Here is a 27700-nt window from a genome sequence, read left to right as displayed (position 1 = left end):
AATTCTTTTGTCACAGAGTTCCAATTAAAACTTCGGGCTTGGATCAAACAGCTTTGTAAATGATGTTGGTTATACAGCTCTTTCTGGTGTATTTTCCATACAAAGCGTGTAAACACGTGCAATGTTTATCCATCGGTTTTCAAGCTCTTTGCATTCCACTTATTGACACTATAAAGATGCATGAGTTCAATTATTAAGATAATACTACTTGGCCATTTAATTTCTCTAGTAAAAGAATGGACAATTTGTAAGCGAATGAAAGGTTTTTAGCCTAAAACCTGTAAGTGTAAGAGGCTTTGATCCTAGCCCATGGCCTTGGAAATTGGAAAAAGAGCTTTCTCGGGACTACTTAGAAATAAATGATGGATATTGGTGCCATCTCTGAGTGTGGCAGCTGGAAAGTTTAATTATAGGCTGGGAAGTCAGTTAGGGATTAAGGAAAGTGTTAGCAGAAGGGGTGACTGTTAATGACAGCTGTGCTGTAGGCTTCAGAGAGGCAAAGTACATATAGAAGATAAGTGTAAGGCTAGATATATGCTGGCTTTGAACGTTCAAAAACTCCAGGCCTTTGTTCCTTGACACGTAAACCCAATTTGTATCATTTTAACATCTCACACGTGTGAAAAGGTATGTGTAGAGTTGGGGAAAAATTCCTTCTTTGGTTTCGGAGTCCCAAGCACTGGTGAGCTTGTGTTTACTGTTGGAAAACAGCATGTGGGCCAGGGATAAATATAAACCAGGAGAGAAGGATGCACCCATGTCCACGTTAGGTGAGTGGCATTGGCCTGAGAGGAGGAGATCCATACAGTGAAATATTTAGGCTGAGGTCCTGCCATCCACGTGCTTTGTACTGGCTTTGCTCTGGTCCCAGACAGCACACTGCGTCTGCCTGCCAAGACCTGTGAATTAAAACAAGTTCAAAAACGCATGCCATGGAGTGTAGGGTATGTAAGCATGCTGTACCTTATGTTGCAGACCCACACTAGTAGTTTGAAGAAAATTCCACATCATTTTGCCTTTAAAAGTGGTACATTGGGAAATAGTTCAGCATCTGCTCAGGGTGCCTATAAATCCTGTTGCAGAGGTCAGGCCCCACTGCCGAGGTTAGTAATGGTGCAAATGGCTAGGATAGCTACAGCCAACACACTGTTAAGGCTCAATCAGTCTTCCCTTTCTGTCATGTTTCTAGGAACTAAGTTAAGGTTTTTTCATTCAAGTACATTCACTCTGTTCTGAAAATAGCAAAATAGAGGGGTTTTTTCCTTCTGTGGCACAGGTTTTTCACTATATAATTTTGTTTGAATGAGGAGGAGTTGAAAGGGATGTGTGCCAGACTTAAACTTGCTAGGTGCATACATGACTTAACAAATCTGCTTTCTAACATGCTACAGTATCTGAGAGGACAAAGAATGATAACATGAGCCATCTTTTAGGGGAAAAAAAAAAGACACCACCCCGAAAAAAAACCTCAAACAAGAAAAAAATGCCCAAATACCCAAAGGCGATCAAAAAACCCCAACCAGCCCACGAAACACAAATCAAAAATCCAGACTTTTTGTTATGAAGAGTGTTTAAAACAGATGTGCAATAATGACTTGGTGTCTCTATTGAAGGTAACAACCTAAATAGAGAAGTTTGGATTTGTCTCTGTTTTATGTGAATTTTGAAATTGCCTTTTATTCAGCTGCAGTAATGGGTCTGCTGTACCTTGCAGACTGCTGTGACCTGAGCATTGAAGGAATAAGCTAAGAGAATCATCATCTCCATTACAATCGAACTGATTTGAACCTGTGGCATTATTTATAATACATTTCATAGATTTATAGCTGTACATGATCTTCCTTGACAATGAAACCTTGTAGAACACAAAAACGTATTTAGTTTAATAAGCTACAAAATCTCCTATGAGATTTCTGGGTGTTACAACACCAAGGTTGTTGCAAAAAGGTAATAATTTAGCTTTTCTGCACTTAATTCCATAATGAACATATGGCTGTGATGTATAGGGTAGTATAGTTTGTTACTTTAAAAATAACTGAATGATTTTCATATAAAAAATTGGTATTTTTTGGGTGCTTGCCAGTTTTGGTTACAACTGGAGCTGGGTGGTCGAGAGAAGTGGCTGGTTATTTGCCGATGGTGTTTTCTGTCCTTGCTGGCATGAGCAGGGGTGCTGGGTAGGTGCTGTGGCAATGTAGGGCCTGTGGTCTCTCTCTCTGGCCCAGCTGCTTCCCACTCACTGAGAAAGGACAGAGGTATTTACACCCCTTGTTCTTGGAGAGCTTACATGGGAAGCTGTCTCACATTGGAAAGAGAGCGTTTCATGTGGTATTTAAAATGCTGTACAAGAATTCACAGCAGGCATTTCCTCTCTTCTGAAGTGTGAGCAGAGGGAGAGGAAAAAGAAAAAAAACCCTAATAAAATAGAGCTCGCTTTAGGGATGGTGAAAATACATACTTGAACCTGTTTTACTTAAGGTTATGTCAGCGCAGGTCAATCCATGTGCTGAACTGGAGATGAAATAAAAAGAAATAAAAAACTTCTCATCTTTTTGAAGGCAGCATGCTTTTACAAGCCTGTGAAAGATTATAAATGGGGTGAAATGGGGAAGAACCTCAAATATATGTATTTTGGAAGTTGTGCCCTTGATTGTATACTTGTGTGTGAGCAAGAGAAGGAATCTCTAACTTGCTTAGTCTGGAGGCTGCTGGGGTTTTCTAAGTGGTTTTGGTTTGGAGTTCTTTTTTCCTCAGTTGATTCCTCCTCTCTCCCCCCAACTTGGAAAACCCATTAACTACAGCTGTAATTCTGAGGCTAAGATGCAGTTCTGAGCACAAATGACCCTGCCATATTCCTGGTCTTATTTAGCACTAATGGATTAGACAAAAAAGAAAGTCTCAGAACCCCACCCTGAAACACTGCAAGCTGCTTTTCTTCTTAAGAACTCCTGAATATCCAAGTCCACACTTGCATCCACTTAAGCCAGCTTGAACTAGCTTCTCTGCAAGTTTTCAGTTGTCTGAATGCCAGCCATTGTCTAGCAATGGGTTGGAATGAAGCAATATCCTATATTGGCCTGTCAGCCCTTTTTGTGGCTTGGTGTCCCCATGGCACATTTACTGTTGGTACCAAAGGTAGGAGATGATATTCTCCTTAATGGTGTAATGTAGGCTGGGGTTTTGTTCCCTCTTGAGAAACCAATATCAAAATTGTTTTCAAAATACATGCTGAAGGAATCAGCCTCAATCAGCCTTTTGGCTTTTCCATTTCTTTCATTGGAGCATGAGCTACAAGCAGAGCATGTAGTTCATTTCATGAGTGTATTATGATTCCCAGATTAAGCTGAAATTGCAGTCTTTCCTCATGATTTAACTTTTGGTTCGTTAAGGGTTGAGGCATACATTTACCAGCATACTGAGAGGAACCTGACACTTATGTTGCAAATAACTTTTCCCCAAAAGCACTGCTTGTGTTGAAACAGTTTGGGCTCTGGCTTCCAGCCATGGGTTCACCTAAGCATATTACAAGAAGTGACAGGTAGACAGAAGTAATACATATTTTAATGTGCTTGACTCAGCTAGAGACCATAAAATGAGGTAGACTAGACTTTCCATTCCTAGCAGATGTGAGCTTGCTCTCAATTTATTAATAAGTTACGACACTGCCAGCACTGCCGCTCAGGTCACCTTAATGGCCCTGTGGCTCTTGAAAGCGGACAAGAGCATCGAGTTCCTGTGTTTTTTGGAAGATGTCCTCTGCTCTCGTGAAACCACTACCGCAAACGTGCTGGGGGGTCAGCCTGACCAAATTGCTAATGCCCTCAAGACCTGTTGAGGAGGTGGAATGCATATGTCAGCAGTGGATGGAAGCTATAGGTGAAATTGGAAATGTTTCCAGTTGCTACTCCTTAATATTTTAATGAATAAGAGAGTGCAATGTCATGAATGTACTTTGAATCCGGGGAGCTGGAGTTGTTCTGATACAAATCATGTGCACTCTGTCACTGAAACTAGATCTTTTACTGCAATAAATACTTTACTTTTTTGATGATACACAGCACAAGAAAAACTACTTTTAAAGTATAAAATGAAAAAATAATATTTACCCAGTAAGTTGAAGGTTTTTTCCTTGCTTTTTGTTGAACGTAATGTAGTTAGGATAGTTCTCTTCCACTTGGGAGATCTTTTAGCACAAGTTTGAAGAAAACAGTGTGGGATTTTGAATAGATCAAAGGTTAAAACTGAATTGTTAGGTGTCATAATACGGTGAAATTACTGAGCTTTTTGCTAGCAGGAAAAGTGTTGTTTTCAGGCATAAAGCCATCCTTCCAAGCTGTTCAGCACCAGTAAGCACAGTTGATCTTCAGCTGAAAGTAGGGTTTGGATGCTATTGCTCAAAAGAGAGATGGACTGATGGGAAAGAGAACAGAGGAGAGGAGAAAGAGCCTGAGAGAGAACTAAAAATAGGACTTACCAGAAGAGACAGAGAGTGGTCTGAGGGACGAACAGCAGCCATCTGCAAGCTGCAAAGCCATGTTACGTATCCATTGTCATCAGGGTGAGGAGGGGTGTGCCTATATTTCAAGTAGGAAGAATTAGGTCAGACATTTGGGAAAATTTTTGTTAACAGTAAGGCTAGGAAATCAATGGAATATATGGTCTGTGGGGAACATGGAAACTTCAGCATTGTGGGATTTTGGTAAAAGGTGGCATAAATATATACCAGGCAGAGTTTAGACAAAGGAAGCTGGGAAGGGGAGCATAGAGCATTGATGTCAGTATGCAAGAAAAGCCCCCTAATTAAGACCCAGCACATACATTACGTGCTTGATTTGTTGGTGGTGCTTTTGGCATGCTTGCATGGCTGTCTGTCTCCAAAGAGAGAGAGCCTCTGGTGGCTGCTGCTGTAGGAATAATTAATGCTGTTCTGGAGCTGGGGGAAGGATTAGTAGGTTTGTTGCTTCTTTAGAAACCTTTAAAACAATTATTTCTTAGGGGTAAAGTTTCTGTGGCCCCAGATGTGGTGAAACACACGCATGTAATGGAGGTGACAGAGAGCAGAGTGGGTTGGAGTCCAGCTGCGGGGTCCTGCTTCCCTGGGGCATTCATGACATCCAGCGAGGGGGTGGATTACCTCATTCATTTTTTAGTTCAAATGTAATGGCCATGTGAATATTGGCGTGGAGATTTGTGTCCCCACAGAAAACAGACTGCAGGGTGAGCAGAAGAGGGGAAGGAGAGGTGAAATGCAACTCTGTCGTTAATCTAGCATCAGACAGACCTACTAGAAGTTTTTGGTTGTTGAGCCACCATTTGTGATGCAGTAAGGAGTAACTCTTTGTATTTTCTGCATGTTTATTAGCTTCTGAGAATGTTGAATTGTGCACTAAGGTATGAAATTTGTTTGATATGTTAAACTTTGAAATTATAAATGCCTTCTTGAGCAAATCTTTCCAGTAAGGAGTGAGACAGTTACCCAGTTACCTTTCCCCCCGCCCCCCCACACTGCCACATACTGTGGAATATAAACAAGTTGAATTTTATGTGCTGTGACCTGAAGAGTGCTGAAAAAAAAATTTGGCATAAAATCATCCTTAGATAACAATGCACAGCAGTCCTTTGTCACTTGCCCAGAGAGTGTCCTGTGCAACATCAGGAGGAAGGATAGAAAAAGCTACTGTTCATGGATTTGTTTCATTGATTTGGGCACTTATGTGGTTAGCACGTGAGACAAGTTGGAAACTCAGCACGCTGAATAGGGTCTGGTATCAAAGTCTTTCACTCTGTTTCTGAATTGCAGGATTCTCCCTTAAATTAAAGTAGATTGTTTGGATTATTCAGTAGCTATGAAATTAGTGGTTTGTAGCCTTAAAAACACACCATCAAATATTTAGCAGAGGTATGTATAAGGAAAAGTATGTGGGGAAGGCAATAATTCAGGTCGTAAAGTCATTTGTTCCTCAGTTAGGGAATAACACCTTTTCTTCTGCTTTTAAATTATCAACTCAATACAGAGTAGATTTTTTTGTATTATTTTAAATGCTTAATTCCTGTGAGTAACCTAGATTTACATTACTTACTTTTTTGAAACCCCCATGATTTAAAAGCTGCAAAGAGCTTTTCTTCCTCTTTTTGCTGCAAGAGTCTGTCCATTCCCTCTTACTCTTAGCTTTTGTGATTAAGCTGCATTATTGCAACTTCCTACTTTCTTATTCTTTTATCTCCTCCCCCATTTTTTTATGACCACTGTCTTGTGGGGACACTTCAAGCCACCTGTCTGTCCCATTGCCTCAAACCCTTCTGTCCTCTCTGAGCTGCTGTCGCTTCTATGTGTCTGAACTCCAAGAAGGTCATACACGTCACAGAGGAGTTGCCAGATCTGGTGACATCCATCTTCAGAGCCAGCATAATCCAGTATAACACTGGGTCAGGAGTATATAATGTAATTACTATGTAGCTGTATGTAGAGCATTTCAGGGTTTAATAGGTAAAAAGGTTTAGAGCCTCTTTAAAGATAGCTATTTTCTTTGTCAGGCTGTATTGGATGCTGATCTGCAAATCCTCATAGTTTAACTGCACAGATGGTGAAAGGTTTTTGGCTTTATTGGGATGTTATGTGAAGACACAGAAAGCTTTCTCTTAATTCCATGTAGAGCTCATCATGCAAAGGACCCTCAGGACTTAACTAGTATGCATTGGGACACCATATGTGCGACCTTCCTGTGCTTTGGAAATATGTAACTAAAATGGTCCTAAAACATGTAACCAAACTGTAACTGAAGCTGGGAGAGAGTCCCGCTTACTCTGTGATCACTCTACAGATGCCTGGGTCCACTGAAAATATTCTTGTCATCTATGCATTTCCACTCTGATTGATTCATTCCTAGAAGTCCCTACTCCTACAGCATCCTCAGATCTTGATTTGCATCCAACACATTATTTAACAGCTGGTGGCTGTGAGGCGTTAAAGCAGACTGCTAGTATGTGTATTTCAATTTTGGGGGAAAATGTTGAAATGCATTTTAAAAGGTGGCTGGGAGACTGTTTTTGCAGTGACAGTGTAACTTGGAGCACAGGTGTCACGGGCTAGCTGCCAGTGCCAAATTAACAGTATTTTTGTAATCTGTAGCAGGTAATTAAAGCTCTGGGGAGCATGGGGATCCCAGAAGAGTTTAAGTATAAAAAGCTAGTTGTCTGATGCCGTGGGTTTGGAGAACTGCTGTTTTGCTGTTGCGGTGCTCCAAATTGGAAAGTCTATTAGTTGGTATTGCAGGATGTGTTTTATGTTCAAAACTGACATGAATGCCCATGAAATTAAAATCTAGATATGACATTAATAATCCATTTCAGAAAAACAAAAGCTGTTATGACTAAACACACTGCCATACCTCACCATGTAGCCTTACTGTATCAGTCCCCTTTAGTGCCTTCAAAAGTTGAAAAACTGGATGTAAAATTAGTGTTAGTGTAGGAGGGAACAAAAAAAAAAAAGGAAGATGAAATAGGAGCACTTTTGTCCCAAGCCTTAACATGTTGGCTCTCCTTGCACAGAGCGGCCTTTATCTAACTAGGTTTCAGGATGGTTCCTCTGGGTTTTTTTTTCACTGCCTATGACTTCTTCCTTCCTTTTGTGTCTGCCTTACTTTTTGAAGTTTTACTAATTATTTTAATCCAGCGTTCAGGAACACCTGGAGCTCCCCAGTGATGAAGAGCAGGCGCTGCTCTGAGATACTGTGGGGAAGCCATTGCTAAAGAGCCCTGCCTTGCATGACCCGTGTCACACGTCTGCCTCCACAAAGAAATGAATGATGACCGCCTTAAAAAACTTAAAAGGCATGGTTCTGGGGAGGTTTATGGAAAACAGTGTGACCTCCTGAAGCTGAATATACTGCAGGGCAGCAATGCCTGTGAACCTGTATGGAGCTGAGAGCAGAGATGGCAGCCACAATGCTGATGTATGTCTTGCCAGGATGGAGCAGCAGTGGACAATGGAAATGGCTGTGGCCAGTTGAAAGAGGTGTTAGGCAGCTGCCTGCCAAATGGCCGTCTTCTCTGCTTCCTTTCTTCCACCTCTGAACCACTCTGGATTGGACACAAAGCTACAAAAATGTAAAAATTAATCCCCTCCAAACTGTAAAATTGGGGGGAAAATATCCAGTCACTGCAAAAAAACACCAAAAACCAAAAAAACCCCACAAAAATTATAATGCTACATTGCTTTTACAAGTGATAGGCTGGGGAGGGTTTGATTCATCAGTGAGCAGTCCTTTGTGACTTCTTCAAGCACTCACTACTCAGTAAAATGAAGCAAAAAACTGACTGGTTTTGTTGCTGAATTCTAGTTAGTAAGATGTCCAGGAAATCAGAAAATTCAGTTTGATATTTTAAATTACAATTCATTTTTTGTTTTACTTAATAGTCTCTTCCATCACCTGAGCTAGAAAGATAAATGTCTGCTGGGAGGGAGTCAGAAGCCCTTGGAGGAGATGGGCTTGTTGCTCTGATCTGTACCTTACCTGTCTGATTCCCTTGTTTCTGTGAGGTTAGGCAGGTCACCAGCTTGGGAGCACTGGAGCACAGTCTATTTAGGTAGGGTATGAAACAGAAAATATTGTTCACAGGTGTTACAGTATTTTGGCCTGAGGGTAGTGTGATAATGTAGCACACCTGCCATGTGTCAGCAACTCATGCAACTCTTTTTTTTTTAATTTTGAATTCATTCTATTTTCTGCTCAATGTGAGAATATGAACTTTAATGATGTGATGCCTAAAGCACTCTTAGCCTCTGTGACATTAAATGCAACTTTTAAATAGTGAGTGATGCACAGGGAACCCCATGTGAACATTTGGCTCCAGAGCAATTCAGAAAGGTCAAAACTTCATGTAAATGTAACCCAAGTAATCGAAGTCACTTGTCTGCAGAAAATTAGGGTGTGCCATTGAGAAGTCTTTCTTTCCTTTCCAGTTTCTGAATGAAATATTTATCAATTGGTTTTAATCACAGAACTACAAGCAGTTTTGCTGGGGGGTTGGGGGTTTTTTTGCCTAGGTTTTTTTGTAACTGAAATGAGGAAAGAGGTGAAATTAAGGGTGTTTCTATGCAATTCTCTCATGACTAACATCTATGGGATGCTACTGTAGTCTCCATTGCTGGTTCCTTCATTTCCTTCTCCTCCTCCTCACATCTCCCTGCTCCCTGTAATTCCCTGTTGTTTCTCACTATACATATTTATCAAGTTATTTGTGTATTATTTTGGTTCCCCTTACCTTTTTGCAATTGTAGTATTTCTGTAGATTAAAGGTTTTTGGTGAGCAGATGCTTTGCTAAAGTCTATTGTAAGCAGCAGTTTATTGTGTTTCTCACGAGTTCTCCTTTTGCCTTTTGGTTTTTTTGGTGGGTTATTTTTTGTGTTGGTGGTGACACTGGTTGTTATTTTCTTAATGAATGAAATAACTGTCAGTTTTGGGTTTAATCACTGTGCATTTCTATAGTTACACTCGGCACTCCCAGAAAGGTATGTGTTTGCCAGCTTGTGTGTGCTCCTCCAGATAGGAGCTGTCTGCAGGAACTAACATGAACAGTGGCCATGATCAAACCTGCTTTTGGAGCTGGTGGATGAATCTTGGCAGGGGGGGATGAGGGGGGCAGAGCCAGCCCCCACTCTGGATGCAGGGAAAGGTGCAGTGGCAACTGAGCCCCATGCCTGCAGACTTGAAAAGAGAGTTTAATAGGAGAATGCAATTTGCTTCTTCCTCTGGTAAATCAATGTTTGCCCATAGGGAAAGCTGCTTGGATCAGCAGGATAGGAAAAAATGAGCCAAAACATGTTATGGTGGCCTGATTTTTCTTGTCCTGTTCAGAAATTAGGGTAGCCTTGGGGTGCTCTAGGTGTTATGACCTCCAAAATATGATCTGGTGTTTTCAGGAAACCCGGTCAGTCATACTCTTCATAAAACCTGCATGCAGGAAGGGCAGCAGAAATGGCAGTGATTCTGGGTTTTATTGCAGTGGGAAGCCACCCATTCAGAGAGGAAAATAGACCCAGGTAATTTCACTGAATTGGAGAAATGAAAGGTGAACAGGAGACAAAAATGTTATCCTGTGTGTTTGGGTGCTCTGAAACAGAAGCAAATATGCATTTCTGAAAATATGGTTGCCAACCCAAGTGGAAGGGGTAGCAAAATCAACAAAATTCTAATATCTTATGCTTTCTAAAGTTGCAAACAGGGAATTTTGCTGCTCCTTTTTATCTGTAAGTGTCCTGTGATGACTCCACACAGCTATAGATAACCTCTTCCTGGCTGTCATTACAGTTGATATGCTGTCTACTCTAAATCCCACTTGATGACAATTCAAGTTCTTGCTTCACTGTTAGCAAATGCTTGATTAATTTCTGTCTGCAAGAAGTTTGTATGTATTGCAAGGCTCTTATCAGCCTCTCTTTCTGTTCCCTTTCCCACAGTAAAAAAATCCTGCTCCTTAAACCTTTTTCTACAGATCACATTTTATAAAGCTGCTATTGTTCTTCCTACTCCCTTCTTGATGCATATTTTTCAAAAAATATAAATCCCAAGCTAAAATACAGTATACTGTATACTTTTCCCTGGTGCTGCAGAAGGCAGAACATCTCCAGCATTGTGTTGACAGGAATTCGCCTTCCTTAACATGACTTCAGACCCTCAAGCTGCTTCATTCCTGATGCCTAACCCATATCTTCCTCATCACTTTTAACCTCTGAGGTCTCCACTCCTGCTGCCGTTATCCTTACAGGAATGTAGTTGGATTCAGCATATATATGATTTTCTATCAGGTTGCTTTTCTCGTCTTTAAGTTGGGTGAGGATGCCAGCAGTGTGTCCCAACCTCCCCAGTTTGTTGCTGAGCATGGATCAGGCACTCTCCCATCCTTCACTAATCCTCAAATAGCTATCCTCAAATCAATAAGTTTTCATAGGTTTTTATCATGCTGCTAACTGTAGGCTAGTGTTGGAGTTTTTAATCACTTGTACACCTTTTTTTCCCCTTTTTCTTGTAATGGAAACTATTTCTGTAGTTCACTCATGAAAAAGTCATGTGGGGCTGTTTTAAAAGCCTTTCTAAAGATAGGCTCTGTCATCTGTACTACTCTACTTCCTTTTTATCAGCTGGGACAGATGTCCTGTCAGAGAGAGCAAAAGAAACATTACTCCAGTTTGACATGAATTTTTGATACATTAATGTTAGCTATTTGTTTTGTTTTGTTCCTAATCTCATTATTTTTACAGGATTAGAAATCCTTTAGCAGTGTGCTCCAGTAACTTTGGTATTAAAAGTACACTGTAATTTTTGGCTTTTCTGTTTCCTTTATAAGATTGGATGCTGTGTTTGGTCTTTTCATTTCTTTTAGACCTTACCTGGCCTCTCTGGCATCTCCATGGCAGTGGTTAACAGTTTAAAGATGATTGATGGTGGTTTCCCAAGCACCGTAAGGAGATTTCCAGTAGTTCCTGCTGACTTGAAACCAGCTGGCTGACTGATGGGTTTGCTCTGTTCTTCCCTTATTCCATCCAGCCTGCACTTGCACATCCTTTGCGTCAAATGAAATATGCCCCCATTATCTGGTCCCATCTAGCTGCTGTGAAATGAGACACTGGAGAATTCAGCCTTTCTCGTGTTCTGTAACAGGCCTGGTTTTCCTTATTATGTATTTATAGACTCTCTTATTATTTGCCACAGCTCTTCGTGATTTTAAGTCAGTTTTTATCTTAGTCTTCATGTTTCCTTTTGTGTTCATGTGTCCTTGGTTTTGCTTTGGTGTATAATCTCTTTTTGATATATTCCCCTCCTTCCCAGGTCCTTTAAAAGCTTCTGACACTTTCTGTCCCCAGCCTTGCTAGGTGAAGGATAATCTCTCCAGAAATGCTCAGCTGCGCTTTCATTTGGTGGTGGTGCCACCACAGAGGTGCCTGGGATGGCGGAGTTTTGGGTCCTGATGGGTATTTCACATCTGCAATCCCCTTTTTGTCCCCTCTGAAGGGTGTGTCTGGTGGTTTTAAGGTGTCTCCTCCCTCTCTTCTGGGTTACATGACTCCTTCCTTAGATGTTACCTCTAGTTTTCCTTCTTTCATCTTCATCAAGAAACTTTAAAGAAATCTGTATCATGCACCTTCCTAGCAGACCAGACAAATATTTTAAGTCATGCTGTATCTTTCTTGCAACACCTCCAAGCAACCATTTTTCTTATTGTTGATTAACACCGCCCTGCCTTCCCTGCAGTCTCCCTCGTGCACTTATGTTTGGACCCATGTCTTGTGCCACCACATCTGTTAAGTCACTTAACCTGGATCACGCTTTGCTGGCACAATGGCACCTCACCCTGATGCTCAGTGCCTTTCTTGGTTTTCCTCTTGTCCCTTTTGTTACGACTTTTTTGACTTTCTTTTCATTTTCTTTTTTATGTGCAGACTCTAATGCTTTTATGCTTATATGTATACATTTAAGGTGAGATGCTAAATTCTCAGTACAGCTGGTGTGTTTGTGCCTTGAACTATAAGAGTTGCGCTTGCTGGGCTGGAGCCTTACAGCCATGTCAGACAGATGGGGCACCCACTGATGCTGGAAGGAGAAGTGCTGCTTCTCCCTCTGCATGCTGGGGAGATTCAGCCCTCCCAGCTGAGCCACCAGGCCCCCAAAATTACACTGGTGCTGGCATGAGAGGGATGACAGGAGCTTGTGGTTGGGAGGGGGCATCCAGTGGCCCTTTTTTGGGGCTGTTTCCCAACGATGTCCATTTAGGACACATCTTTGCAGTCGCTTTGGCTTCTTGGCATCCACTGGAGTAACTGTAGTGCCAGGGAGATGCCTCCTCTGTAAGGCCTGGCTGGCACTGAAGGATGGTGATGGGTCAAGAAAGAGCTGGTTTTAACTCTTGGGGCCCCTGCACGACATGTTTGTGCCTTGGGTGCCTCCTGCACGTGAGGGCAAAACTCACCCAACTTAAAGTAGATCAACTGAAAATGGTTGTTTTCCTAAAAAGGAACACAACTGGAATGAAGTGAGCTGAGGCTTCAGGCAGTTTGATGAAAACAGTTTATATTTCAAGCTTAGAAGGTGGAGTTCTGGTGTGTATTCTTTTCTTGAAACATGTATTGGCATTTCCGTTACTGCTCATTGAAGCAATATTGTTCTCCATATGCTCTTCTCATCAGCATCTCATTATTGTTGGATAAATATGTCTCTCATTATGCAGAACATTATTTTTGAAGTATGGAATCATTATTTTGTTACATAACTTCCAAATTTGGACCTTTGCAAAGATTTATAACAATCTTCAAAAATTACTGTAATTAAAGGAGAACTTTCCACAAAGAGAATTAATTAGATCAAAGAAGCTTTTAAATGTAAATCATTAATCTGTGCATTACAGGAAATAGTTAGTGACTATGTATAGTTCATTTAATTATACTTGGTTCAATTTTGTTTTCTCATTACATCACAATTTATTCAGAATTAATTCACAATTTCTTTTCTAATGTGATTTCTGTTTGCTTAATATAGCATGTATTTTCACTAGCATGTACTTATATATAAATAAAAGTTTATTAATGACTGCTAGGTTAATTAAACTGTGGACTCTGCTGTCAATTATCTGTGAATTATCTGTGAATTTTGTTGCTCTGTAGATGCAACCCAGAAGGTCTGTGCTTTGAGAACAGGAGGTAGGGTGTCAAATAAGTTTTTGAATGGATGAATGTATACAGTAGATTGTGACTGTTACTTACTGGAGGGGACCAGGTGACACAGAAGACAACACGGTTTTGGTTCCCTTATGGAGAAGAGGAAATTGTGAGCTTGAAGTCTGTAGCAAGTAATTGGTAATGGAAATGGTAATCTTCCGAGCAGTAATAGGTTGGTGGCTGAAGGTAACCAGGTCTAGGTGTGCCATAAAATTTTAGGATGTAGGGTTTTTTGCGCAAGTAGTTTACAGGTTTTGTAATCTTATGTAATGTTTTTGCATAGTGTAAGGGTAGGAAAATATTTATTTTCTGTGATTTAACCTAATAAAATTATTTTAAAATGTCATGGGTTTTTTTGAAGTTTTTTTAATACCTTGACGTATAATAATATTTATACTCTCTTATCTGTTCATCTGCAGCACTCAAACACTTATATTTTAAAACTTTGCTGGAAGTACATACATTTTTAACTTAATTTTTTGGTAGTAGATTAAAATAATCTAATTTTTGGCCATCCCCCCTCTCCCCTGCTTTTAATCAAAAGACTTGATTTTCATTCTGATTGAATTCTGTACCCAAATTTACCCTAGCCTCAGACTATCCAATATTAGCATCATCTGCGTTAAGTTTGGACTCAGCTAATCTTTTTTGAATCTTTGAACACTGGACTGTAAGCCAAAACTTAGCTATCCAAGACCACATCTGGCTTGCATAGTATTACCTCATTTGTGTAAGGTAGTGCTCCCAGTTTCTTTTCATTATTTTGTTTTCTGTGTGCTGGAAAGGGGAATTTGATATGGAGGCTGTGCTGGCAACACAAAAGGTTTTTAAGGAACGTCAGTGATTTCGTTCTCACAGTAGAAGTCACGGTTTTGGTACGTAGCCAGGTACAATAAATAAACTAATCAAATAGGAATAAGAAATTCTCAGCCAGCTACATGTTTGATAAATGTTTAGGCCCTACTAGCTATTCTGTCAGGTTTGCTGCATACAAAGGTAGAATAATATTTATGTTGGTGAATTTCTTAAGATTACTGTTATTTCTTCTACTGAGTGAAATTACCTCTTACTAGGAGGACTGTTTTGCTACTTATAACAAATGAAATGCTGTCAAAGTTCATGTGGATAAGCAGCTGTTTGCTGAGGAAGGCAAAACAAACTATTGGTTTGCATTGAGAGAGGAATGTTGGTTTTTGTCTTGCAATTTAGGTATTTTCAACCTGTACTGGGTGAAATGAGATAAATCTTAATAATACAGTCATCTGAGCAGTTTGTAAGAGATTGGATTCACAATGTGTTTGCTTTGCTTCTATTTACACCTGTAACATAACAGCATGAAATGAATAGTATTTTGTTCTCAGTATTTGTTACTAAACATGTGTGCACGGGGAAATAAAGACATTTGGAAATGGGTAACCTTAGGTTAATTAAACCCATCTGCTGTCTGACTAATGACAGTAATACTGTATCCAGGGAATCTCTTATGCTAAAAGATTTGATAATGCACACAAAGTACTCTTAAAGCCATCAAGGACTCATGGAACTGGAGAGAAAACCAATCCTAGAGAGTAACTCAGTATTGCAAGGCTGTGTTTCATGTGAGAATGTCCCAGAAGAATATAAGAACCACGTTTGTTTTGCCCTGAGATTCAAAATTTTAACTGACAGGAAAAGTAAAACTTGTTTTTATCTTATGCTACATGAAGTTGTGATTTATGGGGCTGATTTAAATGGCTGCATTTCCCTGCTTACAAACAACCAGGATACAAATGGTCATTAGGAAAGAAGCTACACAGGGTGCAGAAATGAGCTTCAAGTGACACCGTGATGGCAGCTGAAGGAAGACAGACTTTTGATTTGTATTGACTGGCAATCTGATCCTATACCTCTTCTATATATCCTTATATATATACCTCTAATATCCTTATATATATACCTCTTATATATATCTTATACGTCCTTAATACCTCTTTCTAAACAGCAAGCATGATAGCTACTTTTTATTTACACCTTTCTAATTCATACCAAGAGGGGGGAAAATAAAGACTTGATACTACAACTTTCATGCATTACACATTGTATTGGTCATAGGTCCTCTTTAGTGTTGTTTGATCAATGATTTTTGTAGCTGTAAGTTAAGTTTTGGCTACTTCCTAATGCATAGTTTCTGGAAAAGAAAATCAAATATGTATTTTGAGTTTATTGAAATAGTTATTTGGTTAATTTGCATTTCATATTTTCATACGCTTGTACAAAACATGGTGTTGGGGGAAACTTGGGACATTCATGGAGGCCTGCGTGCTTTTCAAGGCAACTGTAACAGCATCAGATGAAAAATAGTTTATTCCGTGTTGAATTGACAGATGGGTGAACCAAAACTCTGAGAGAATAACATTGTTCTGGAATTTAATGTTTAAAGCGTACAAAAAAGAGTGGCTTAGGAGAATTGAACATAGAGGATGGGTTTGTGTGATCTACATTGGAGGAACTTGTTTAGGCTTCCTTTGTAGTGAGTTGGATGAAGTTGCACTAGTATGTGATTTATCTCAGCTTAAAGCAGGAATCTAAAATAGGTCAGATGAATTGCTCTCTGAAACGTCTGTTTTTCTCCTCCACATTTAAAGTGACCATCTCAGATATGGACAGCTGAAGTTTAATTAGGTGAACACATTTCTGACTGTCACATTTTAAGACTCAAGCTAATTATTGCTTTTTGTAGATTCTAAATACAATTTGTTAAATAATGCATTTTAAAAGGGCTTTTTTTATACAATTGTGCCAGTTTGAGTGTAGAAATTTATGATGTGTTCCTAAACAAGTGTGTCACACATTAGTACTTTGAAAATGTGGCCTGAAGCATAAATCTGCCATGTATGCTTTCTAGTTCTGCTTCTCTCTCATGTTATTTTGGATTGCATGGGATAGGAACATGCACCCCTATCCCCACAGGCAGGGCAAAAGCTGAGCACAGGCTGAATGCTGTTACTTGCTTTGCTCTACAGAGACATGTATTCACTAGAGAGCTTAGCTTTGAAAGTGCAGAATACGTAAATGAGTTTGGAAATAGTAATTGACCTAATTTAAAACATTTTCTGTCAAACAATTTAGCTTATTAAAAATTTTAAAAAAATAATTTATTTTTCTTGTGATCTTTAATAAACCTGCTTCTACTAGTAAACATTGTAGTGTATTCTAGGATTTGATAGTGAATTCCTAGCAGATGAGTTAGCAGATGTATATTCTGTGGAACCACCTATAATTACACAGTAGCTATGGTTACCAGGTTAAAGGAATCATGTCCTGATGATGAACAGAAATAGATTGCAGCAGACTGGTTTGTTTTCAAGTTGCTTAAAAGCAAAATGCTCAAGCAAAGTTCATGAGGTCTGAGAACATATGAGTAACAAACATAAAAGCACACTCCCTTTGCTGAACTGGCGCAGAACCTGCTTTTTCAAATCCTTGTTTTGATACAAAATCACAGTACTTTTCTGACATTTGGTTTTGCTTGTATGTAGTTGCAGAATTGGTTGCCAACCACATATTTGTAACAAAACTATTTAACTGAAATAGTTAAAATTTTGATTAACTTTGCTAATATTTTCATTTTTATTTAGTACTGGACAAAGTACATAGACTTCTCACATTCAAGAGAAGTTGTATTCACTTCATTTTAAGTGTAATGCTTAAAATGACTTAGCAAATGTTCTAGCACTTAGAAAGAAATGACAGAAGTGTAGATGAACTCAGGTGGGAAGGACAGAACTGGGCTTAAGGGCAATTTTGTGTTTGCACTGATGTTGGTGGGCCCACTTCAGATATTTCTAGCACATGCAGAATCACAGAATCCTTTAGGTTGGAAAAGACCTCTAAAATCATGGAGTCCAATAGATAATATGTTGCCTGGAAGCATCAAAAGCACTTGAGTACATTTCCCAAAGAGAGTGCAGATGTTGAGGCGCTCAAGCCGTATTGGCTTCAACGTAAAGTACAAAAGATTTAATTTTTCAAAAGTTTCCAAATGCTTTAGAACTGCAGTGGATTTTGTTGGATTTAGGGCCCTCAATCACATAAGCTTTTCTCAGCATGTTGCTCTCCCTTTATGAATTATGAACTATGTATTCTGTATTTAACTGGAACAGAAGTCCTATAATGTCAGTGTATTACAGTGTAAAATAAGATTTTATGGAAAAACACTCTTCCTTAGAGTATGGATGCATTTAGACCTGGTCTTTTACACCAGGGAAGCTTTCCTAGGGGTGCCAGTTGGATCAGTGTGATAGCCACTTTAAATTCTGAGCATATTAAGACTAAAACTTTGTGCCTGATCTTTCTTCATTTTGTAAGCCTAGCTTACAAATTCATGGCTATGAGATTGTACTCAGTGGGTCTGCTCACCTTGTTTTGCAGAATAACCAACCATGACTACAGAATCAGGATCGGACTCCGAGTCCAAGGATAAAGAGCAGGATCAGCAGGAGAGCCCTGCGCAGCAAGGGGCAGCAGAGACCCAGCCGCAGGACCAGCAGCAGCAGCAACAGCAGCAACAGCAGCCAAGTGAAGAACCTCAAAACGCACTCGAGCAGTTCTCAGCTGTAGCAGCACACAGCACGCCGGTGAAAAAGGAGCAGGTAAGGGAGCCTGAGCATGCAAGTACCTGTGTACCCACTTACTGCTCCTGGGAAATAACGAGTCTGGTATGTTAGGAGGGGAAATATATATTCAGTGACGCATGGAACGGTGTTTGATGTGATGCTGTAGATCTTGGCTGGCTGGACTTTTGCATTTAAAGAATAATAGTTCTCACGCAGAATGTTTTGAAGTTCATGGCAGGTATTTCTGCCTCCAGTGCTTAAATATAAGGGTAGTCTCATTAACTAAGCAGGAAACATCTTCGATCTTGCATTTGCATTAGATAGCACACAGTGTCAACTTTTATGAAGCTGAAAATGTTTTCAGAGTTCATTCCTTTTGACACCTGCTGAACACTGATTTCATGCTTGCTTGTCTGATGTGTGAGCCATGAAGAGTCTGGGGTCCCTTAAGTTTGTCATGGTTCTGGAATAACTGCATTATAATTACTTGAACTATTCATGTAATAGGTTTCAGAAGAGCTATCGCATGGTTTTCCATTTGGTTCATTGTAGCACTTATTAAATTTGCGGAAGCTGCTTTTTTCTTCCCGTTAATAATTTCCAGTCAATAGGATTAACAGACGTTCTTCACGGGTAACTGACACACAAATAATGAGGTACCTGCAAATCACTTCCCTTAGCTCCATAAGGTTATGACCCTCATCTGATCACATTCACCTTTGGAGAGTCAGTCTAACTCCTCCTCTCCTCCATCCTTTAAAAAATTTCTGGCTGTTTGAAGTGGGCTCCTGTTATTTTACCTGGCTGGGAGAGACAGTGCTGGTGAAGCAAGCAGATGTAAGGTGTTACTTAAAATCAGTGTGAGTGCTCCTCTAGAAGCTCTCTGGGGCTCACTGTGGTCTTGGGTTTTAAGCTTTTTTTCAGAAAGCTACAGCCCAAACTTAGTGTTGGTGTGGAAAAAATGAGGGTATAAGCAATTTCAGATGCAAGATATTTTTGTATCTCACTCTGGTAGGGGTGCATTACCTAAATGCTTGGGACAACAAATGTTTCTGGGACCAAATTAAAACAGGTGTCTAAAATCTTCCATGTCAAGAAGTAGACATAGCAGAGTAGGATTTCTGCTGTTGATTGCTGTTGAAGTTCAGCCACTGGAAGAACTGGGGTATTTTTTGAATCGCTAACCATTTTTACTGTTGATAACCATTGATAACCTCCCTCCATTGCCCACCAGACACCTCTCTGTTCTTGCTCCCACATCCGCCAATTATGTGTTGGGACAATTTTGGTCTCTGAAATAGATCAGAAATTGCCTGTAATTATTTTGGGGAAAGAAGCAGGGCTACTTGTCCAAAACAGGAATGTGTTGAACAAGCTGGTCATTAATTTAAAGTGTAATTTTATCAGTCCTAGGCATAAGTAGTATTATTTTGTTTTTCCAGACATTTTCAGTAATCATTCCACTTCAAGTTTCTTTTCATCTTAAAAAAGTAAATAAACCAAAAAACCCCAAACCACAAAAGAAATCCAACCCAAAATAACCACACGCACAAAAAACCACCCCAAATTAGACACCAAAACTGTCCATCTTTATTAAAAGGTGTGAATTTGCAGACCTGAGATGCTATCATGCACTGTGTGATCCCTTTCTTTCCCAAAGGAGATCACAGTGAGCTGGTGTCTGTAGAAGGCTTGATAGAAAAACTGGACTAGTGAAAGGGATATGTGACACCTTCCCGTTGAGATTACCAGATTGAATCCAAATGTCTATGCCGTAAGCAGACTGCCAAATCCAACTGCGGTGATAGGCCCAGTACATTTCACAGTGGCTTAAGTGTCTGTATCACAGGAAAGAACCACTTAAAAGCAGCACTAAGAGCCAAAGCTATTTGCAATGGTGTCATTAAAAAAGCCAAAACTTGAAGCTGCTCATTCTCTTCCTTGCTGTCTGTAATTGTGGTGAGGAAATTGATTTTTGCTCTTGCTCATATCAGAGAACCTTGGGAAGAAAGATTTTTAAGTTACCAATACATGGAAGTATCTTTTGTTACCCTATACACATAAAAAAACCAAAACATTTTAATGAAGAGGAAGAACCTTTTTATATTGAGATTAATAGTTATTAGAGAAATAAATCCTTCTTATCAGGTGTAATAACGCAGCCTAACTATATGACTGCCTTCCTGTCTCTTTGAAAAAGAGCAGGTGGCATCACAGGGGTTGGGCACCAATATTTCCAAGCAACTACCATAAGTAGATGGGATTAATGTGTTGTGCAAGAGTGGTAATATCACTTCGTACCCCAATGAGAAGCAGCGAAGTAGCCAAGATCACTACTGCTGAATCCCGTGACACCAAAGGCTTCCTTTGAGAGGAGGTGCAGCTTCAGAAGGACTTGAACATACTGTGTCATAGATGAAAGAGATTATGCTCAAAAAATGCAAACCCTGAAGCAACTTCTGCTGCACTAGAATTTAGTCCATGACACCAAAAATACTGCAAAAATATGGTACAAAAGTATCTTGGAGAAGAATTTAGAAGAAAATGCAGCTACGCTTGCAGAGTTCAAAATAATTCACTGCGTACATGAATTTTTCACTGGCTATCTTTTTTCCTAGATTCCAGGATGTCAGGTTTCTTTAGGAAGAAGGGTCTTAATACAGTCTGAAAGTACCTCAATGCCTGAACATGTCAGCATAGTTTGGGGTAATCTTCTCTAATAGTTCTTGGCATGTTTTTTTCTCCAGACAAATGAGAGAAAATCTTCTGTATGATTTTAACCTAGACACATTCCCTTGATCTTAATGTAGAAGGGAACCTTAACAAACAAAATAACCTCAGTAATATTTTTAAATATTTATAAATAAACAAAACTCTGCTGTAGTTTAAAGTTACCAAGTGTCTTTATGAAGGAAAATAATTACTAGTCCATTAGGATTCCCAGAAATTACTTGCAGGCTTAACATAGTTCTCAAGTCTAAATGGGTGATGGGCACCCTTGTTGTTGTGGGCTTTTCTCTCAAGCAGCTTTTCTGTTTTCTTGAAAAAGATTGGTTAGTTCCATGTGTCTGGGGTATTTTGTTGTTTGTTTTTTTTTTTTTGTTGGAGTGGGGTACTAACTCTCACATCAGAAATGTCGTGAGCCACTGTGTATGACAATACTGCTTTCTTTTCATCCCCAGAATGACTTCTGCACCCACATATAACCACATGCAGCTTCCCTGGCAGATTTCTTTTAACAAAATGTACAGAAATCATCAAAGAGCCCCTCTGCCCATCAGCAGCAGTGCAGCTCTGCACAGATGCCCTAGGAGGAGGCATCTTCAGTCTTTTTTATATCTCAGTGCACCAGCCTGGACTGCTTGCCAGCTGGTTGTGGAGGTGGTGGAAGGTTAGCTGGCCTCAAGCCTTGCTGTGAGCCCAGGAGGACTCACTCTCTTTGTCACAGCTGCTGTGAGTGTTAAATGCTCAGCAAACAGCTAATCCACTGACATACTTGGTGCCTCCATCTCCTGACAGTCTTCAAGGTATGTGAGGACCTTGACATCCAGATGTCAAAGCTGATGTCCAGGTACTGGAAGAAGAAAGTCCTTTAGTGCTGGAGCTTATGGCTTGTTTTTATGAAATCACTCAGGGACAGTACACTGTGATTTAGCAGTACACTGTTGTTTCTGGTTATATGATGCAAGGTTGTTCTGGTCTCAAAGCAGATTAAAGCCTTTGGATGGATTTGCTCCATTCTCATGAAGTCTGTTATATACAATGAATGGAAACAGACTTGGAGGGTTAATTTACAATATATTTCCAGTAATGCTAGTTGCTTATTATACTGAAATAATTCAGAGCTAAAGCAGGGTGGGGGGGTTTTTTGCCTTGTAATGAGATAACAGAAAGACTTTTTTATTTTACTTAAGCTTTAGCTTAGATATTACTGCACTCCTTTTGAGGTTTTGTTTGGAATCTATCGGAACATAACTGATGAGAAGGGTAGTGACTGCAGCACAGTGCTGTTGCTAGGAAGGGTGAAATGCTGTAGAGCTGTTCTGGCTTTCATCTAGTGCCGTGGAGAGAACCATGTACTGCACTGTATCATGGTAACTCTTCAAATGGTCTTACTCTCAGATAAACCCAAACAAAAGTGACCAGGGTTGTTTCTTCTTGCCCCTTTTCCCTGCAGTATATTTGTCTTTCAAATAGCACCTTTCTTGTCAGCCGGAGGGACTTACTGGGCATCTTCAGAGAGCAAAATTCAGCGTCTCATCCTGTACTTATCATCCATTAGTCAGCTGGCTGCACATAAAAGTTGTTTAGTCCCTCACTTCCATCCTGTTTGTTTAACCCTTTGCTTGGGTGCTTGGGTTGCCTTTTGCTCTCCCGGGCATGTCAACATCCCCCTGTGAATTCACACTATTAGAGGAGCATCCGTGCCCTCATTCTGGGACTGATTTCTCACTGACAGCAAAATTAGTGCAAACTTGATGGTATTTTTCTATTCCGTATGGCACCATGGAAGCATCATATGATTTAATAGGTATGGGACTTTAAAATAATAGCTGGGAGGAACATGGGAAATCTTTTCAATAAAGACTGTCCTGCATCAGGGGCTTTCTTGTCCAAGCCCCACACAAGACTCAATTAAATGCTTGGGTGAAGGGTGCACAATGTACTGCATGGCATGATTGGTTTATACTTCAAAAAGTATCTTTCTTTTTCTCTATAGGCCACAGAGAAAGAACAAGAGTTTGCCGCTGCAAGTGCAAAACAGCTGGAATATCAGCAGCTAGAGGAAGACAAGCTTTCTCAAAGATCTTCATCTAGCAAACTTTCCAAGTCTCCTCTAAAGATTGTCAAGAAACCGAAAAATATGCAATGCAAAGTGACACTCCTGGATGGATCGGAATATGCCTGTGAAGTAGAGGTAAATAGCTTTTTGTCTTCTTTTTTTTCAACTGTCCAGAGGTAAATAGTGGAAATTATATTTCTAATTTAAGTAAAAGGATTAATGTCCTGATATTTTGCCAGTGCCAAACTCAGAAATGCTTTCATTGTTTTTTCTGGACATTGAAGAAGGTGCACAGATTTAAACTAGGTGAGGCATTCTGAGGACTCCCTGAAACAGCCAGAGACTTTGGATTAATTTTTTGTTGGCACATGCCACATCAGAATGCAGAAAACAAATTATGGGCAACAAAGCCCATAAACAAAGAAGGATTTTCATCCCATTGGGCTTTTCTTTTCCTCGGTACTCTGCTGAGTTGAGACTTACATTGAGTCATTGTCCATGCAGTAATTCTGACTATTGTGAGATGAGTTAAGGGCATGAGAGATGTCCTGGGTAAGTGGGGGAAATTTCAGGAGCAAATAACAGTGGGAGTGGAGAGTTTTGTGTGCTTCTCCATGTCTGTGGATCATAACTGTGTCTGAACATTACTGGCAGAAAGATACTGTGATTTTTCTGTAAGGAAACTTGCCTTCCCTGCTGAGACTCTGACAGGAACCTACTTTTGGGACAAGTGCGCTCTTACTTAGGAGACAGTCTGTGCCAGTGGGCAGACCCATGCTAAGAGGATGCCTTGCCTTCAACTCCAGAAGGTTCCAGAAAAGCAGAAAGTGAGCACATTGATTCCTCAGAGTAAGCATGACAAAATTCAGTGTCTCAGAGTTGACCCATTTCTCCATTCAGCTGTTGTCAACAAGATGATTTTTGGACAGTGGACTAGCCTGTCCTGAACCTGCTTCGGGTCAGGAGGTCATGCATGCAAGGAAGGGCTGAGCCCTGGCTGAGCAGCGGATAGTAGAGGAAGGATGTGTGTTGGAGGGCTTGGCAAAGCCAACCCTCCTTTGGGTAACCTCAGAGTGCCATGGTAAAGAAAAGCCACCTGGGGAGAACAGGAGATTATAAAGGCAGAGATTAAATAGTCTGCAGTCTTGAAAGGGGAATAGGAAGGAGCATGGAGAAGGAGAGAGCATGGAGGAAAAGAGTACCGACTGGGAGCCAAATCACAACATCTTTACAATCAGGTTGCACTTGGCCCTTGTGTCTGTCAGCTGCTCTCCTTTTAAGTGCTTTGGAAAATGACATGTGAGGAAAAGCCTCATTGGTTTTTATTTAACCCTGACTTTACAGTTTGGGCCACATTTTGCTATGGTGTGAGTGAGTTGCGAACAGAAGCTGGTATTTTACTACTCTTACAACAACTTAGCAGTCCATGCTGTTGAGTGTCTTTTAATTTCACTGGTTGAGTCCTGTGTTGTTTCCTTCAGTCTAGGACTAGCTGTTTGGCCACATACCTTGTGACTATTAAATGGTCATTTCTTGACCTGTAGTCTCAGTTTGGTCTCTCAAGGATAGCATGTGAGCTATTAAGCTGGAAGAATGACTCATACTGGCTTTGATGTGAAGAGTCAAACTTGTTTGAGCTCTTGCCACTTGCTTGTAAAATGTGAGTCACTTTTTGGAATACAATCAAGCAAATTTTACCAAATAGGATTTCTATGGAAATCTTGTAGCAGGCTGAGCTTTATTGGTATCTGAGATGGTGCAGAAAGAGAGATTTTTTATGTCAGGTTTCCACTTATGCAAAAAATGTGAATAATAATTTCTGATAGGAAGTTGCACTCTTCCACTAAATGAGCTCTGTTGGAGTTGAAGTGTCAAAATGCTAGCATATGCAAGCCATCATGTTTTATTGCTTGTGAGATTTCTCTGCTTTGCAAGTTCTGAATAGCTCTTGAATAATGTCCAATATAAATTTTGCATGCATTTTTTCTACTTACATTGCTGAAATATTTTGAAGTTGTATTGGCTGTCATCAGTAATCATTTTATTTCCTTCTAAGATGATCAGGCTGCCTAGGCAGAATGTGATATTGATGAGAATAGAGCTCCTAAAAGGATGAATCCTCAAATGACAAAGCTGTAAGGCTATAATGATGAGCAGACTGTTGAAACAGAAGTTAGTTAGAAGGAACAAATATTTCAGGGAACAAGTGCAGCTGGAGTGACCCATGCATTTACTTGCCTTAAATGGGCAATTCAGACTTTGCATCCTTCCTAGGTGGTATTGTATGTTGTGTGTATGGAGGATGAAACTGCAGGTGCCTCTCTGGCACAGCCCACTCCAGCCCATCAGAACACTTTGTAGATCCCCAGGGGAGTCTGCTTTCCATGTGCATAAAGTTTAGCTACAGCAAAAGGATGCTGAGTCCAGCTAAGAGAAATTATGTGACTTTCACTGTGCTTTTTCTCCTGAGGAGAAAACAGTATATACAAAGGGAGTTAGTAGGGCAGGGAAACTGAGGGTCTGTCTCAGCAAACATCTCAGGAAATCATGTTGGAGGCTGAAGATGAAGTTCTCCTACAGGAATTTTGGATAATAACAAAGTTTTGTGGCTGTTTCACAGAAACTCAGTGCTGCAGCATGAGAAATAAATCTGTCATGTTTCAGAAAAATGCTGTCATATTTGAAGGCTCACCTACAAGTGAACTCACTGCATCAGCTTAAATGGGGAAAAAACCCTATACATGCATATCTCTCTCTATAGATATAGATAGATATATAAAGTATACTGAGACACCCAACAAGTTGTGGAGGTCAGTAAATTCCCCAAGATTAATTCTTTAAAAGAAAGGTGAGAGGGGCAGACAACACATGGCAATCAAATATTTAATATTTCCATTCCTTGTGTTCAACCCACTCAGCTGCATGTTTTGGAGTGGACAGTGACCCAGGGTAGGAATGTGATAGTTGGTGAATGTGAGTCAGAAATGTCATCCTATGTTGTCAGCTCCTGTCTTTCAGCTCTGTGTGTATCATGCTTCTATCTACTGAAGGCTACAAAGCAATGTAATCTAGAAGGACCAGAAACTTAGAAACCTAATTTTGAGTTAGAATTATAGCTCTGTCAGTGAATCTTGGTTTGGATGCAGGCCAGGTATTTATCTCTCCAGAACTGCATTCCCTAGTCTGGGAGTTGGAGATCATTATAGAATCCATCAGTTACTCTACAGAGCGGTTTGCAAATGACAAATGCTTTTTATATATGTTAAATATTAATGTCATTTAAAGGAGCTTATTGCTTTCCAGTAGAGTGCAACCTGCAGCTTATCAATTATGTGTTCATCCAGTTAATGACCTGGCAGCCGACATGGCACATACTCTCAGATTGAAACGCTTCTGAGGCAGGTTTGGTTAATCCATTATCCCCCTTGGTGTCCTTTGTTTCAGAAGCTCCTCTTTATTGTTCCATATTTAATTCTGAGCCTCTTCACTGCTTTGTGCTGTACCTTTCAGTCTCTCTCACATTTAGTGCTTTGCATTTGTGACACTGGGAGTTTTCATATTGTATGAGATGTATCTACAGGGAAAATGTAGAGGAACTAACTTAAAAGCTGAGGTTAACAGGGGTTTGTCTAATATGGTATCCATTCAGTGGAAGGATCTTAAGCAAATGCCAGGTAAAATCCTTCCCTTGAGGCTCTGCAGTGTTACTGCCTGTGTGCTCTATCTGTCCTGACCCAGAAAGTCTTTCATGCAGTAAGACATTACAAGCCAAAACCAGGTTAAGTAGGTAACCCAACCTGTTCATTCATCCTCCTCCAAAACCATAAACCACCAGTGCTGCCATCTCTACCCCCACTGCTGTTCTTGTCCAGAAGCTTGCAGATGGTAGTGGCAGCCTTATTTCAGAGAGGGGTTTCCTTTTGGAGGTGGGATGGCCACCTAATGGTGCCTCCCTTTGCTAGGGAAAGCTTTTGGCTTCTGGAGAAGAGATATTTGCTGTACACAGATATTTCCCCAGTACTCTGTTAAAGAAGAACAGCCTCAGGGTGGCTGCGTGTTTCTCCCATGTTGTGAGCAAGCTGGAGCACTCAGTCACAGGAGTCAACGCAATCTGCTCAGAGGAATACTGAGCGGTGGTATCCACCTAAATGTCCACCCCTGCTGGAAATGGTTCTCCTTGGCCTCTTCACTGTCCTCTCTCAGCCAGCATCAGGCTCAGAAATGTTGATTGTCAAAGCAACAGAGGCCGTAGCAGTGGTCAAAGCTGCACTGCAAAGACTTAGCTGAAGACTTCTCTGTTAAGCAAACTAGACCTGTGCTTTGCATTTTTTGGTTTGAAGAACCAAAGATAAAGCAAGATCAAAGACTGCTAAAACCTTAAAAAAGACAATGAACAGACTAGTTCAAGTTTTTTCTAAGATACAAGAAAACAAGCAAAGTAACTTATTTCTGGGTTTCATCAGCTTTAAGTAGGGGTACAGTTATGCTTTTTCTGGGATTTATTTCCCTCCTTGTTCCGCTCTGCCCCATTCCAATTTTCTGTTATCTAGACTACTGCATTTTAATTAAAAGATGCAAATGGAACCAGCTGTTATGCTCTCCATTAC

At 40.2% G+C, this 27700-nt stretch overlaps 1 protein-coding gene across 28 annotated transcripts in view; it reads left to right on the top strand.

The window, feature by feature from the left end:
• The window catches only part of EPB41L3 (erythrocyte membrane protein band 4.1 like 3), a 139040-nt gene that overhangs the window by 54604 nt on the left and 56736 nt on the right, over nucleotides 1–27700 (top strand). For all 28 annotated transcript variants that reach the window (XM_027676101.1, XM_027676106.1, XM_027676249.1 and 25 more), the window contains 2 exons: nucleotides 18126–18346; nucleotides 23031–23228. In XM_027676101.1, the coding sequence (XP_027531902.1) occupies nucleotides 18137–18346; nucleotides 23031–23228 (408 nt within the window). In that variant the 5' untranslated portion in view covers nucleotides 18126–18136. The remainder of the gene's footprint in view (nucleotides 1–18125; nucleotides 18347–23030; nucleotides 23229–27700) is intronic.

This window comes from Neopelma chrysocephalum, unplaced genomic scaffold, assembly GCF_003984885.1.
Source record: "Neopelma chrysocephalum unplaced genomic scaffold, ASM398488v2 Primary Assembly neopelma1_22, whole genome shotgun sequence".
Classification (NCBI taxonomy): Eukaryota; Metazoa; Chordata; class Aves; order Passeriformes; family Pipridae; genus Neopelma; species Neopelma chrysocephalum.
This window is presented reverse-complemented; position numbering and strand designations above follow the sequence as displayed.